General features: G+C 39.8%; 1 protein-coding gene across 2 annotated transcripts in view; it reads right to left on the bottom strand.

Moving 5' to 3' along the window:
• EML1 (EMAP like 1) overlaps positions 1-14,634 on the bottom strand; it is a 138,575-nt gene that overhangs the window by 80,686 nt on the left and 43,255 nt on the right. For both annotated transcript variants that reach the window (XM_077820475.1, XM_077820476.1), the window contains exon 2: positions 4,170-4,352. In XM_077820475.1, the coding sequence (XP_077676601.1) occupies positions 4,170-4,352 (183 nt within the window). The remainder of the gene's footprint in view (positions 1-4,169; positions 4,353-14,634) is intronic.

The following is a 14,634-nucleotide window of genomic DNA, read 5'->3' as shown; positions in this document are numbered from 1 at the left end:
CAGTATATCACAAATGCTATACTGCTACCAGCTAATGGAGATTCACCTTCTAATCAAGTGGTAAGCACCTGTGCTTCGGGAGCACAAGGATCTATGTTCTATCCCTATTACTACTACAAAGTTAGAGTGAAAAAGGCGTGCAATACAGCAATAACCTGGAATTCTTAAGTGTTACATTATTAACTCTTTTTAAATTCTTTAATTAATCAGTTACATACTCTGTGGCTTTTTAGTTGTATTTATTACAGTTATTTTAAATAGCTACAGCTGTCAAATAGCTCCAAACATGTCAGTACTGTTAGCTTGCTAGTAACTCAGTCATTCATATTATAGTTTTGTCAGTTGTTACATACTGATTTTGCAAGTTCTGTTGCTTCAGTCTTACCTGTTGTAGCAGCACTGACATGTTTATCAGGCTCAGCATCAGCTGCTTTTTTAGTCATACTCTGATCTATGGATTAATAGGGCTATTAAGATTACAAACAAACCAATAATTGAAAAAAGGAAAGAATAAACAAAAATAAAAGAAAGGCAGGAAGTCATAAAAACTCTACATAATAGGCTAATTAAATTTTTTAAAAGCCATTAGTAAATGAACTCCTAACTGGACTAGGTAAGCAACTGAAGTTTCATTGTATGTATTTTTTAACTACATGACTGAAAGCTCACACAAGTGCTCATACAACACTGCACAAACAATAACTGATTTTATCCTGAGCTTAGCTTCATTATGCTGTCTAAAATTGGAATTCATTAGGCTTTAAACCAAGCAACGTTAACTATTGTGCCATGGGAAAATTTGAGCAGTCTGCAGTGGTTCTAGAATCTACAGTCCACTGCAATACCCAGTGCCAGGTCTTAAAAGTTGAGCTGGGAGTTTACTTTTCTCTCAGGTGGGCCCCAACATGGCACCTCTGATTTGAATTGTTGAATATCTGCATCAAACAAGACATAACTGCACTTCAAATCCTGACTATTATATGTCAGTCTTTTGCACGAGAGTGTTTGAGATCCAAGTTCAATTTTTTGTTTAATAATTGTCGCACTGCGGGTTAAAGGTGCAATCGATGGGAAAAAGTTTGAGTCTCAATCAACTTCCCATGACAAGATGTCTGCAGTTCCAGCTTTGGCCCCCTCTAGTCAAATCCCTCCCGTAACGGTCATTGTTAGTCACTGCTGCTCTAAACTATCACTCTGAAATTTTTTATTATTCCTAAAAGTGAGGTATACTGCAATTTTAACATACAGGAAATTGTTAAGCGTTTTTATTGGTTTGGTTTTAAGTTGTTTGAGATATGCAGTTTGTTCAAAAACAGTTTTACCTATAATTCATGAGAAAAATGTCCACCTCTGAAGTTTAGCATTTTGTCAAAACTGCTAAAAGGAACAAATTATTAAGATGCTTCTGATTCTACTTTATAGCCCTGCAGAGGTATGGGGGAAGCAGACAGTGATGATGAAGGTGAAATATCATGATAAAAATAAATTTTATATTAATATTTATAGTTGCACCTATTTCTGGAAATTAGCAGGAAATTGCCCTAGAGCAAATCACAAATGTTATCAATACTTATTTCAGTAGTTTGTGATGGCCGAACAGCTCATGTCAGTTGACGCTCTTCCTCTGCAGTATGTGGTACAAACTCCCTAGAAAGTTGCCATCATAAAGAAAGTATCTGCTATATTAGCATCCAGTTCGGCTCCTACTGAAGTCAATGCACCATTAACTTCAATGCAAGCAGGATTGGCCCTGTAGTTGTACTTCTTACACTGGCATGAAGCCTAAGAATAAGAATGGATCTGGCTGCAATTTGACAATAGTTACTGGCCTTTGTTTTCTCATCTCAAAGAACTCTGAATGTAAACGTAACATAGGGCTTCTTAGCCCCTCAAAAATTATGTTGGAATGGAGCTTTTTTTTTCTGAAGCTACTTATAGTAGTATTTACTTTATCAGACCTTAAACAGTTTCTGGCAGCAAAAGAAGCAAGGACAATAATTAGGGCTGCCAACTTTCTAATTGCACAAAACTGAACACCCTTGCCCTGCCTCACCCCTTCCCTAAGGTCCCCTTGCTCCGCTCCTACTCTGAGGCCCTGCCCCCACTCACTCCATCCCCTCCTTCCATTGCTCACTCTCTCCCACCCTCACTCACTTTCACTGGGCTGGGGCAGGTGGTTAGGGTGCGAAAGGGGGTGAGGGTTCTGGCTGGGGGTGCGGACTCCAAGGTGGAGCCATACATGAGGGGTTCAGGATATGGGAGGGGGCTCTGGGCTGCTGCAGAGGGATTTGGAGTGCGGGTGGGGGCTCAGGGTTCAGGCAGGGGGTTGGGGTATGGGTCGGGGTTCGGGCTCCAGCTGGACACGCTTATCTCAAGTGGCTCAGGAAGCAGGTGCAGGCTCCAGCTGGGGGTGCGGGCTCTGGGGTGGGGCCGGGGATGAGGGGTTTGGAGTGTAGGAGGGGGCTCCAGGCTGGGGTCGAGAGGTTTGGAGTGCGGGAGCAGGCTCAGGGCTAAAGCAGGGGGTTGGGTGAGGGAGGGGGTGTGGGGTGCGAGCTCTGGGAGGGAGCTCAGGGAGTTGGGGTGTGGGTGGGGGTTCAGGCTCCTGCTGGGAGCGCTTACCTCAGGGCTCCCAGTCAGCAGTGCAGCGGGGCTAAGGCAGGCTACCTGCCTGCCCTGGCTCCTTGCGGCTCCCAGAAGCGGCCGCATGTCTGGCTTCTAAGCAGAGGAGCAGCCAGGCAGCTCTGTGCAGGGCGCGCTGCCTGCACCCACAGGTGCCGGCCCTGCAGCTCTCACTGGCTGCAGTTCCTAGCCAATGGGAGCTGCGGAGCTGGCACTTGGGATGGGGACATGCACAGAGCTTCCCTGGTCACACCTATGCCTAGGGACTGCAAGTACATGCCAGCTGCTTCCAGGAGCCACGCGGAGCCAGGGAGCCTGCCTTAGCCCTGTTGCGCTGCCGACCATACTTTAAACGGTCCGGTCAGTGATGCTGACGGTGCTGACCAGAGCCACCGGGGTGCCTTTTCGACCAGGTGTTCCAGTCAAAAACCTGGCAACCCTAACAACAATAGGAGAGACAAAACAATAATAGTGTGGACTCCTTCAGCATGTTCCAGCCAAGAACTAGTGTGTTTAAAAACCCATTAATTTAGTTCCACAGTGAGCTGCTGGCCTCCCCCTCCAAAACATACAAAGGCCCTAATTCACCACAGCATGTGCTCAACTGTTTTGCTGCATCAGGGCCTAAAAAGTAATTGATGGCACAAGGTCACACAGAAGGTCTGTGGTAGATCTGGGAGAAAAGTCCAAATCCCTGATTCTCAGCCCTGTAACTTACTTAAAAGACCATAAAATGCATATTTTCCTTCAAATATAAATTTAAAAAGTTTATTTTAAGTGAAAATATATCCCACTTGTAATGAAAGTACTTTCATAATTCAGGTATCAGAGAGCTTGTGAACCTAGCCATAGTTTTCACATCTAGCTTGCCACAATTACTTCTATTAAGATTATAGAACAAAAGAGGAAAAACAAAAAAAACCATGCATTTTGGACTAACTTTCAAATGGCAACAAACTCACCACACTTTTACAGCAAGCAAATCTGACTACATCAGACTACTACAACTTACACCATGTCATTCTGGTTGCAGCAACCCTTAGCTATCTATGTAATACTGGATGCTCAACTTAATTTTTTTATTACCTTTGTATAAATTGACATTATTCTTCACAACATGAATCAAGCTAGGTTAGTACGAGATACTCAAAGACAGCTTAGCCATCTTCACTGGCTGATCAGCTTCATCAGTATTGCCAAGATAAAATAGGGGTTTCAGTCCACAGAAGATGACCCACTCCTTGAAGAGTTTATGATCTAATTTTGGTCAAGAGGCAGCAAATAGGAATTGTGGGAAAATTAAAAATGTGGATTAAAACAGTAAGAAAATGCAGATGCTTTAATAGGTTGTGTGAGCTTCTGAAAGACCGCTACACTTACTTTTGTTTTTTTATGTATTCTATTTAGTAGGTGATGAATTTTGTTTTTAAATTTAAATTTAGTTGTTCATCCTGAGTGTTTTAAAAGACTGAAATAATGACAAACTTTAACACAGATAAATGTTTGACTAATTTTAAATACATTTGTTTACATATATTTGAAATGCAAACCTTTGGTAGGTCCTTTCTTGTTCTGCATGGCCTGCTGTTCCTCTGTAATATTCAAACGTCGAACCACATCAGCCAGGGCAGATTTGAGCAGCTGGATGTCATCTTCCTGCATCTGGACACGCTGCTCCAGAGAAGCAATGCGGTCTGTTACCTCCATACTGCTTGCAGCAGAGGCACTGTCATCTAAACAAAATGGTGTGAAAACAATGTAATCTCAATGTGTTATCAAGAAATACAGAATGTATCTACGTTACCTGGAAGCATAATTTATTTTTTCAGACCTGTGGAATTATAACGAAAAGGAATGTTTTGAGATGTGAGAAAACAAAGGCTTCTGAGAAAAATCCAGCCCCCTAAAATCATAGCTTTACTTTCAAGATTCATTCTTGTTATACATCCATTTTCTTAAACACCCACAGTGCATGTACTGTATTCTGTATCAGTGTAATCTATTTATCCCCACATCTCCTAAGCTCCTGCCTTTATAAAGAAATGCCAATATTATCAGTGCTCAAAATACCAGAACACCAAGAAACCGTTTTGCATCTATATGTGTATCTAATAAAACTGGTCATTTCTCACTTGATTGAAATTTCTCAAATATTGCCCATACACGTTTTTGGTTTGCTGAGACGCTTGTAAAAGGATGCAATATTGGTCCAATCTTGCAAGCACTTATGCACATAAGTAACAATATATGAAAGTAGTCTCATTGATTTAAATATTAAAAATTAAGTACATGTATAAGTATTTGAAGGACTGGCCCTTACTCTGTAAATTTACAGTTGGTCTTCACATTGCTTTACAATTCATCCTATATTTAGAAATAACTGAATCTGGTAGATACTTAGAACCTGACAGAAAGTGTGCACTCTTTTCACCTCAAATGTAAATGGAGTTATTTTGGACTGCAATCTTATTTGTGTATCCCACTCCATTTCTTATTAAATAGAAAAAAGTTACTAGCCAATTCTGTAACTTTTTTTCTTCAAGATGTGTTGCACATGTCCATTTCACTTCAGATGTATGTGTGCCCAGTGTACCAGAGTTAGAGATTTTTCCTTTAGTAGTAACCATTGGGGCAGCACATGGGCCCTCTGCTGCCTCATGCTACTGCGTGATGGTATAAAAGGCGGAGCTGCCCCAGATTCCCCTCCGTTCCACGAGCATTTGCAGATGCCATAGCGCTGGCTGCCAAATCTGCCCCATCTAAAGAAGTTTGCAAAGAATCCTAACCATCAGTTTGCCTACTGCTAAGATGGCCTGGAGTTCCTGCCTGGCATACTCTGGCAACTTCTCTGAAAACTACATAGTCCCAGAGGGAGAAGCCTTGCTGGTTAGAGATATGAAATTGTAGGCCAGCTGTGGAGTAAACCTTTCTATCAAAAAGGTCTAGTCTCTTTACATGCTTGTCCTTGGGGAAGAAGAAGGCCATCCCAGATGTGTTCCTTCACTCACTGCTAAGACAACTAAGGAACCTGGCAATGAATGGGTATAAAAAGGCTCATAGCCTTGAGCAGGCACATAGTACCTTTTTTGGTTCTCTTGGCTGTTGGAGACAGAGAAGATGGCATTTGCCACAAGGATCTTCCAGACTCCAGGAAGGCCTTGTTGATAGGGACAGCCACTCTAGATGGCCCTATTGAAACCAGAATGTTTACAAGGCTAATCAAACACTCCCTCAAAAGGGGTATCATGAGAGGTAGCTACTTGTTTGAAAATGTCTTGGTAAGCCCTGTAGTCATCTTGGACTGGTGAAGTGTTTTGTGGCACTACAGTCTCATCAGGCAATGATGAGGACAAATATAAAGGAGGCTGAGACTGATTCACCTGCAGCATAGTGGGTGGATATTCCGAAGGTTGAGGATTTTGCTCAGTCGTGAAGACATCCTCTTAGAACTCCTCATGGCACCTGGTGGCAGATTTTAAAGAGAGGAACTGGGGAGGATTTAGAAGCAGGTTTCATTGGAGCCATGCGTACATGGCATATGATTCCAGCTATGACTGATTTAAGGTTCTCTTTCTCTGGAGCATCTTCGTGCCTCCGGTGGGCATCAGCAACACAGCTCTCTTGATGAAGGAAAAGGAGAGTTGTTGTCTGCCTCAGGAGCAAGAGGCATAAGAGCCTACCTCAGACTCTGAGGAAGACCCTGAGTCAGCTGATCATGGTGATGCCACACCAGGCAATGCCGAGATTAAAGTGCGCAGCTCCAGACGTACTGATACCAGGGATATCAAGGTAGGTTTACCCCTCCTAGACTGCACTGGTCGAGAAACAGTCGAGACCTCCTAGACTGCACTGGTCGAGAGACAGACTGATGCTTTATCCACTCATAGTACCAAAGCCACTACCCTCAGGCAAGTCTATAGCTGAGTCCTGAGGATACACTTGCACTGGGTGAGCTGTCTCCTGTAATCTTGGGAGTCCAGCACCAAAAAGGAGAGTATGTTTTGTGCTGTCACATATACCTCCAGCCTTGCTGATACTGAGATCCTTTCATGTTGCATAGAAATAGTCAGTATCATTATGGGTTCAGTCTTGATGGCCCTGTTACCGGTGTCACAGTTAACAATCTTGGATGTGAAGTGGTTGGTACCAACGAGCATCTCTTGCCAGAGGACACCTTCCTCTGTTCTTGCAAGTGCTTACTGGTGGATGGAACCAGGGACCTAGATTTTCTAGCACACCCAAGCCTCGGCTCCTTGGATGAATTCAACCTTTTATCCTTCTTCCTCAGCACTGGGGAAGTGCCAGTGTCCAGGGGAGCACTCTGCACCGATACCAAAGCAGTTGGTGCACTCCCCAAGCAGGGCTCATCAGGTGGACGCAGAACAGCCTCACTAAGGGTGTGGCGCAGCCTTGCCTCTCTTTCTTCTTTCACAGCTTAAAGTCCCTGAAAATTTGGCAGCATCTCTAATGTGACCCTTGCCGAGAAATTTTAGGTAGGTGGAATGAGGGTCACTTACTGCCATAGATCTTTTGTAGCCAGCACAAGGCTTAAACTCCACAGACTGAGGCATTCCCAAGTACCCAGAGTCAGCACCCCATAACAAAAGGGAACCAATGCACCAATAAAACAACAAAAATAACAAGTGAAACGTATATGAATATAAAGAACTAACTAACAAGTCCCAGCTATTTACAGAAAGATAAGATAAATTCCCTGTGAGGGGAGAAACTTGCAGGAGCAAGCCGACGGGTTCCCACTACTGATCACAGTAAGTGATCATGGTAAGAAGGAACTGAGGATGGGCTAGGGCAGTGCCGCCCTCTATACCATTATGCAGCAACACAAGGCAGCAGAGGGCACATGCACCGCCCAATGGGTACCACTAAAGAAAAAGTCTCCAATTCTGCTGAACTGGGCACGCACACATCTGAATTGGAATGTGCGAGGGCACACACACCACTGAAGTGGCGTGCAATCAAAGAAGAACTTCATACTTCCTGTTACAAATTCTTGACTTTTCTGATTTACATAAGAAAAAACAAATACAAAAAGTAATATCTGGATATGTTCAGAAATATACAAAAGATAAAGCAAAAAAGCTAGTGATTTTTAAACAGAATTATAACAAAAATGTTTGCTTTTACAATTCTATGAAAAGATTGCTGTTAATACTGTAGTGGGGTCAGCTGCCTCCCAAAAGTACCTCTGCAGTGCCCTGGTAACAATTTCTCCCTCAAAGAGTTTCTTAAACAAGCTCCACAGAGGCTTTTCTTGTCCATTCACCACCCCTTCTCAGAGGCCTAAGTTTATTCACATAAATAAAACTCCAGAATAAAACTCTAAGTCCCAAAACACAGTATGTCGGTTTTACCCTCTGGTCGAGTCACTCTAGGGTGAACAGATGTCCCGATTTTATAGGGACAGTCCCGATATTTGGGGCTTTGTCTTATATAGGCGCCTATTACTCCCTGCCCCCATCCCGATTTTTCACACTTGCTGTCTGGTCACCCTAAGTCACTCCCAGGCTTTTATTGCCTGTGGTCTCAGTAGGGAAACCCCACATCACTTTCTGGTGGAGTCTGTCCACTCCCAGGAAGCTCCAATTTAGCCTTCGCTCAGGCCTTCCTGTCTGGGGCCTTTCCCACTTTGGCAGGCCACTCCCAGGCCTTACCTGGCTGAAACCTCTTGCTTCCAAACCACCTGGGATCAGGGTCTTCCCTGCAAAAGGCTCTCTAACTTCCTACAGTTTCCTGAACTTCCCCACTTTGCTACAGCCACCTGCTACCCGTTATAGGGAATTACCTGATTCAACTCACCTGTGCCTACCAGCCTTTGAAGAAAAAGCCAACCTGTTACAAATATCACCAGTGAGTCACTTCAAGTAAAATCATCCAGTGATGACTGAAGTACAGCCTTATTTATTTAAATATTCCACACAAAGAGTAAACTCTTTAAAAACCCTCATTAAACTCATTCTAAAAAGTCATTAATTTGGGAAGCTTCTTGCAAAGCTCTTGGCAAACCAGAATGAGCCAAGAACTGAGTTCTGCTTTAGCAGATTTCACCAAAAGCCTCAATAGTAAAATTTAAAAAATTAGCCTACTCTTTTGTTGGTAGAAATGGATATTTATCATGCCGGTAGACATATTAGGATGTCCTAGTTTTGTGGACGATTCTTAATGCACATCCACTGCATATGTTGTTTCTTCTGACTCTATATGAATCACACTTTCCTTTTTCAAAGGAGCCATTGTTTTCTCCTATGCATTTAATTCCTATATACGTCAAACCAATGTCTTCCGCAGATGTCAGAGGATAGGAAACTAAAATTGCATGGTTTATGATCATTAGTATTGAATTTACATACAACAAAAACAAAATATTATGTATGCACAGGCAAACAATAATTACAATATTTAAATATACGTTTTCAAAATGTCATGTGATATGCCCAAAATATCACTAAAACTATTGGTTTTTTGTTAGAGAATTTCAAAAAAGCACATAAAATTAGTATGTTTTATTTACCGCCAAATCCATTCAAATAATTTTTGTTTACAAAGTTTGTTCACAGGCTGCTTTTGGTATACCAAAATCCAGGTGACAGCATTTTTTAAACAGCTGGTTTATAACAACTCAAAAATTGAAATGGTAATACTGACTGAGCATAAACAGATGTCAGAGTAGCAGCCGTGTTAGTCTGTATCCGCAAAAAGAAAAGGAGTACTTGTGGCACCTTGGAGACTAACAAATGAAGTGAGCTGTAGGTCACGAAAGCTTATGCTCAAATAAATTTATTAGCCTCTAAGGTGCCACGAGTACTCCTTTTCTTTTTGCATAAGCAGTAGTGGCCCTGCTGCAAGAATAGTTTGTAACCAGTTTATGTTAACTGGGCTTTTTAGAATAAGATACATTGAAAATGTCAATGTTAAAAACATTATATGTAATTTATGTTTAAAATTACTGAACAAAGCTATATTTTAGACCTCTTGGTTTGACTAAAACAGAACTCAAATTTCTCAAATATGTGGAAATTGTTTCCCCATAACACACACCAAATGTTTTTTCAAACTGTGGCATAATCACTATTGTGTAGAGCAACAGATATTTCTATTGAAGCTATTACAGCTAATTAATCCCCAAAATAAGATTGTATGCAGTGTAGTTGTAGCGGTGTTGATCCCAGGATATTACAGAGACAATGTGGGTAAGATCATACCTTTCACTGGACCAACTTCTGTTGGTGAGAGACACAAACTAAACAATCTGTTCCATCTTGCATTTTGCTGTGATGCTGGGAATATCTTTCCCAGACCCGAAGAAGAGCTCTATGTGGCTTGAAAACTTGTCTCTCTCACCAACAGAAGTTGGTCCAATAAAAAATAAGATTAGCAGACATCTTGGCAACAGGATGAGCTGTCTGTTGATTACTGACACTAGTAGTGACCTATATGGCGAAGATCTGTAATGCAACCAACCCAGTAACAAAGTGTGTGCAATATATACCCTTTTATTATTTCCCATCACCCCACCCCCCTGCCACACACACACACACACACACACACACTTGTTGAATAACAAAAAGACATATAATTCTTGTCTCTTCTACTGTTGCTATCCCTCCTGCTTCTTATGTATTTAGCTTCCAACCTCTCCTTGTTGCTGCATTTCCTCTCAACATAGGCCACCTGCGACTCTCTCCTTCTTGCTGACATCCCTCTAGGATCTAGTTCTCTATTAAGTATGAGTACAGAACAAAATGAGCATTCACCAAGTGCTAGTAAAAGGTTAAGATCAGAGATGAGACGCATTAGAGTCCAGTTAGGATAAATCTGCTTTGCTCATGAATGCATATACAAATATAAGTGAGCTATAAGAGATATTTTTAATTCCATTTTTCAGAACTCATATACACATTAAGAATGAAACTAATACAATAAGCATAACTTGTATTAAAAAGAGAAAGCCACAAAAAGCCACAAAATTCAGTTATCTGTTCTGATCTGTTCTGTAGTAGCTGTAATATTTGTTTAAAAAAAGCTTATGCCATATTGATAGTCTAGTTTTTAGTACCCTCTCTTTGTATTATGATCACCAACTTCATGTCAACAGAGCAATTTGTAAGAAAATCTAAGTCCACAGTAAAAAACAGCCTCTTATTTAGACAAAAACTAAATAAAATGGAGTTAAGTTTGACAATACATATCAGTAATGTAAACTAAAATATTTTACAGCAATTTTGTACTTGTCCCCAAAACAAGCATTATAAACCCAGGAAATACAGAGATGAGATTAAACACAAAAGAAAGCATAGGATTTTTTTAATTTAAATTGGATTTTTTTGATAAAATGCTTTTTGAAGAAAAACCTATCTAAAGACAGTTTTAATTAAGATACATTATAGCTCAAAGATATCATCATGGAAAAGGGATTATATTCTAATTCTATAGTATGAGACAATATAGTCATGTAATGTTTAAGAAAAGTTTTGTAAATGAGTTCCAATAGTTCATGGATTATGGACCCAATTTTATGGGGTTCCACAGGCTTCTGTATAGATTATTTAGGTTAATCTTTCTATCTACCCAATAGTATTCAGTACTCAGTCTCTAAGATACCACCAGAGATGCTTAGTTTTGCAGTTCTCCAACTGTGGATTTGTGTCTCCAGAGGTAACATGCTTGTTAACAGCAAAAATGTTTTAAATAAATAAATAATATAGAGAAGTGAGAAATAACAGACCTCAACTCTATTGTCTCTCTGCAAATTAGTGCATACAGAGTCAATCCCTATCCTCTCTCTAAAATTGCAAAGTTTCAAAAAGTTCAATGAATAGAAGATTGTTGGGGGTGGAATAGATCTGGACAAGGAGAAGAAGTCTGGAGCTAAATGTGAGAAGGGAGGGACATATGCTTGTTTTGTTAAAATGTTATGTGTTTGCTGTTGAATCCACAATACTTAACTTTGTTGTTTTAATTAAATAAAACAATTTAAATGTCTGTCTGGCGATGTTGTCCTCCCAATACAGCATGGCAAGAAAATCCTCCAAATATTAATGAGTAAGCTGTTGAACTGGAGATAGTTACCTCCCAATAACTTCAGAAATATCTGCTTCAGTTACCTTTGGTAAACGAAATAACCACACAATCATTCATTTTCTGATATAGCTGTAAAACTAACCTGAAAAGTTTTCAAAATAAATCACTGTTTAAAAATGTGTACCTTCTAAAAATGAAACCTACATCTATCTCATAGTTGTGAAGTACATGTATTAAGGTTATAATAACCAACAAGAATGCACTTTTATGTAGAAAACCATGATTAAAGAGTCTTCCTGACCAGTGATTTAAATCATGATTTAAATTAATTTGATTTAAATCAAATCCACCCTGAAAGAAAGCCAAGCATGATAATACAAGGAAATGCATATTTAAGACACCCACACAAGTTTTACTCTGTAGTTTTGCCATGAAGTAAACATATCATTATGATTAATTATGATCATTATGACTAATGCCTGTTTGGGTCCGTGTTCCCAGATTTTGAAACCATGCTAGATGTTTTCATATTTTCCCCTGTCATGCCGTCACTACAAAGAGATGGTGACCTTTTTGAGAAGGGCATCTTAGCTGAGAGAAGCCTGTGGCCTCATTCCCAATGAAAACAATAGGAGATGTTAACCATTTTGAAAGAGGGTAATTCTTGAGATTCTCTCTGAAGGAGATTTTTCAGCCTCTGCTAAATAAGAAACTTCCAGTTTTGAAAGATAATGTGTAAAAATAACCACTGATTCTAAAATTTCTTTTAAAATACTATCCACTTCACTGAAACTACTCAAGATTCACTTCTCTATCATTTTTTTGTGTATACCATGTCTGAGCTGAGACCATGAAGACACACACAAAAATGTGACAAAGTGCTAAATTTGAATCCAAACTAATTAATGGATTAACTTGAAAATTTTCAGAAAATGTATTCTGTACTTAAAGGGTAAATACTGTCATTTTGGTAAGGCTGCATTTTTCATACGTAACAATGTGGGTTGAATCTCTGCTTTAATTGAAAAAACAAACAACCAACTCAACTTAACCTAAACTATGGAGCCCTGAGCTTCCATAATGACTGGATGGACAAGTTCTGTAGCGTCTATATCATTGAGCAACTCTTGATACAGATGAGGAATACACAACTGTTTGAAGAAAAGGAGTACCTGTGGCACCTTAGAGACTAACCAATTTGTTTGAGCATAAGCTTTCGTGAGCTACAGCTCACTTCATCGGATGCGAAAGCTTATGCTCAAATAAATTGGTTAATCTCTAAGGTGCCACAAATACTCCTTTTCTTTTTGCGAATACAGACTAACACGGCTGTTACTCTGACAACTGTTTGATTAACTGATAGAAAGCATTTCTCAGAAGATTAACTAATTCAGGTGATCTTTGATCAAGGAGGAATCTTTTTCAGGCCCAACGTAGTGGTCTTCTCATTTCATTTGTGTTACTTGGAAGCAATAACTCTTAGCATTTACTTTTACTTCTTAGCTGAGATTCTGTAGGATTCAAAAAAAACTCTGCACAAAAGAGAACATTCCTCATGCTTGTCCCTTTATTTTCTTATTAACTAATCCATGATCTCATAGATTGGAAAGATTCCTTATAGCAAATTATTCAACTAGATTGAGTCAGATGATAAATCTGCTTTCAAAGTATCTACCAGTTTGGAGCATCTTATTACTGAACTTAGCCAAATGTGAAGAAATGTCTGAAACAGAGCCAATAGAAGGATATGCAATTTACAAGTAAGCATAGTTGAAGTGGTTCAGCCTACAAATAACAAAAGGTAAATTCTGGAATCCCAGACTGTCAAAGGAAAGTGTTAAAAGAAGATATGCTTGCAATGTTATTCAGTTGGGCATGTTAAAAATCAGTCAATAAAGTTACTGAGAATTTGTAAAGATCAATTTTCACACATTAATGGCAAATCTTATATGCCATTGCCAGAAAGCCTAAATCCGCATTATGAGCTGATGGTTTGGGAGATTAAGGAGTTTCAAAATGTATTATTTAATATTTGTATTTCTTTGAAAATTTAACAAATCGGTAAAAATAGGTTGTATGCCATGTTTGAGCTTGATTATGCACTGATTATGTGGAAGAATCTATAGGTGACATTAGTAACCTATTTAACTATACTATTAATTTTTTTGCATGGGCAGATGCCAAAATTCTGTGTAATATTTCAAGATGAGCAAAAAGACAGCAGATTAACCACTTATTTCCCCAACAGTATTACAAGTAAATTTAGACATGTCAAAATAATAATATTTAGGTTACATACAGCTCTGGGAAAGCTCAGTATAAAGGACACTCACAAGGCTGCTGTGTTTATGTCCCACTACAGTGGGCCCATGTGATCTTAAATTTCCATAGTCTGAGTAGGCTGAAGCACTGTCTGATTTCCTTGGCCTGGAAGGCACAGATCCAACCCACAGGCTCTCTTTCTGTAACCCCTTCATAGAACTGTGTCCTCGGGGCCCAGCTACCATAGGCCCCAAGGACCAGTGCTGATACCCCAAATTCCTCCATAGCTGAAGGACATCCTTTCTTGATGCTCCAACCTTAAGGGCACTCTGGATTTACAGTTACCTCAGTAGAATGTGATAGTGAAAGCAAACAGACACATAGATTTTGCAAAGGTGTCTATGATGACTACTTTTTATTTTAGATCAGTCATGACCCAGTACTAGGTCATGGAATATTAGGCACTGGGTCGCTTGCAAATTTAAAATGTCATGATCTCTTAAAGTGTCTTTCATTACCATTTTAAAATAGCATTATAATCATTTAAATGTTGGACATTTTACTTATTTCCAGTAAGACTTATTTGTTTGCAGAGAGTTTCTGATGCATTATGCACTACATGCATACACAACGTAGCCATTTTGAATGTAATCACCTAATCTAACAAGACTGCTTTCCGCATACTGTCGGTTTTGTTAACGTTGTGGAGACTCA

The sequence above is a fragment of the Eretmochelys imbricata genome, chromosome 6 (genome assembly GCF_965152235.1).
Source record: "Eretmochelys imbricata isolate rEreImb1 chromosome 6, rEreImb1.hap1, whole genome shotgun sequence".
NCBI classification, from domain to species: domain Eukaryota; kingdom Metazoa; phylum Chordata; order Testudines; family Cheloniidae; genus Eretmochelys; species Eretmochelys imbricata.
Note: the sequence above shows the minus strand (reverse complement) of the source record. Positions and strands in the feature narration are given on the sequence as shown.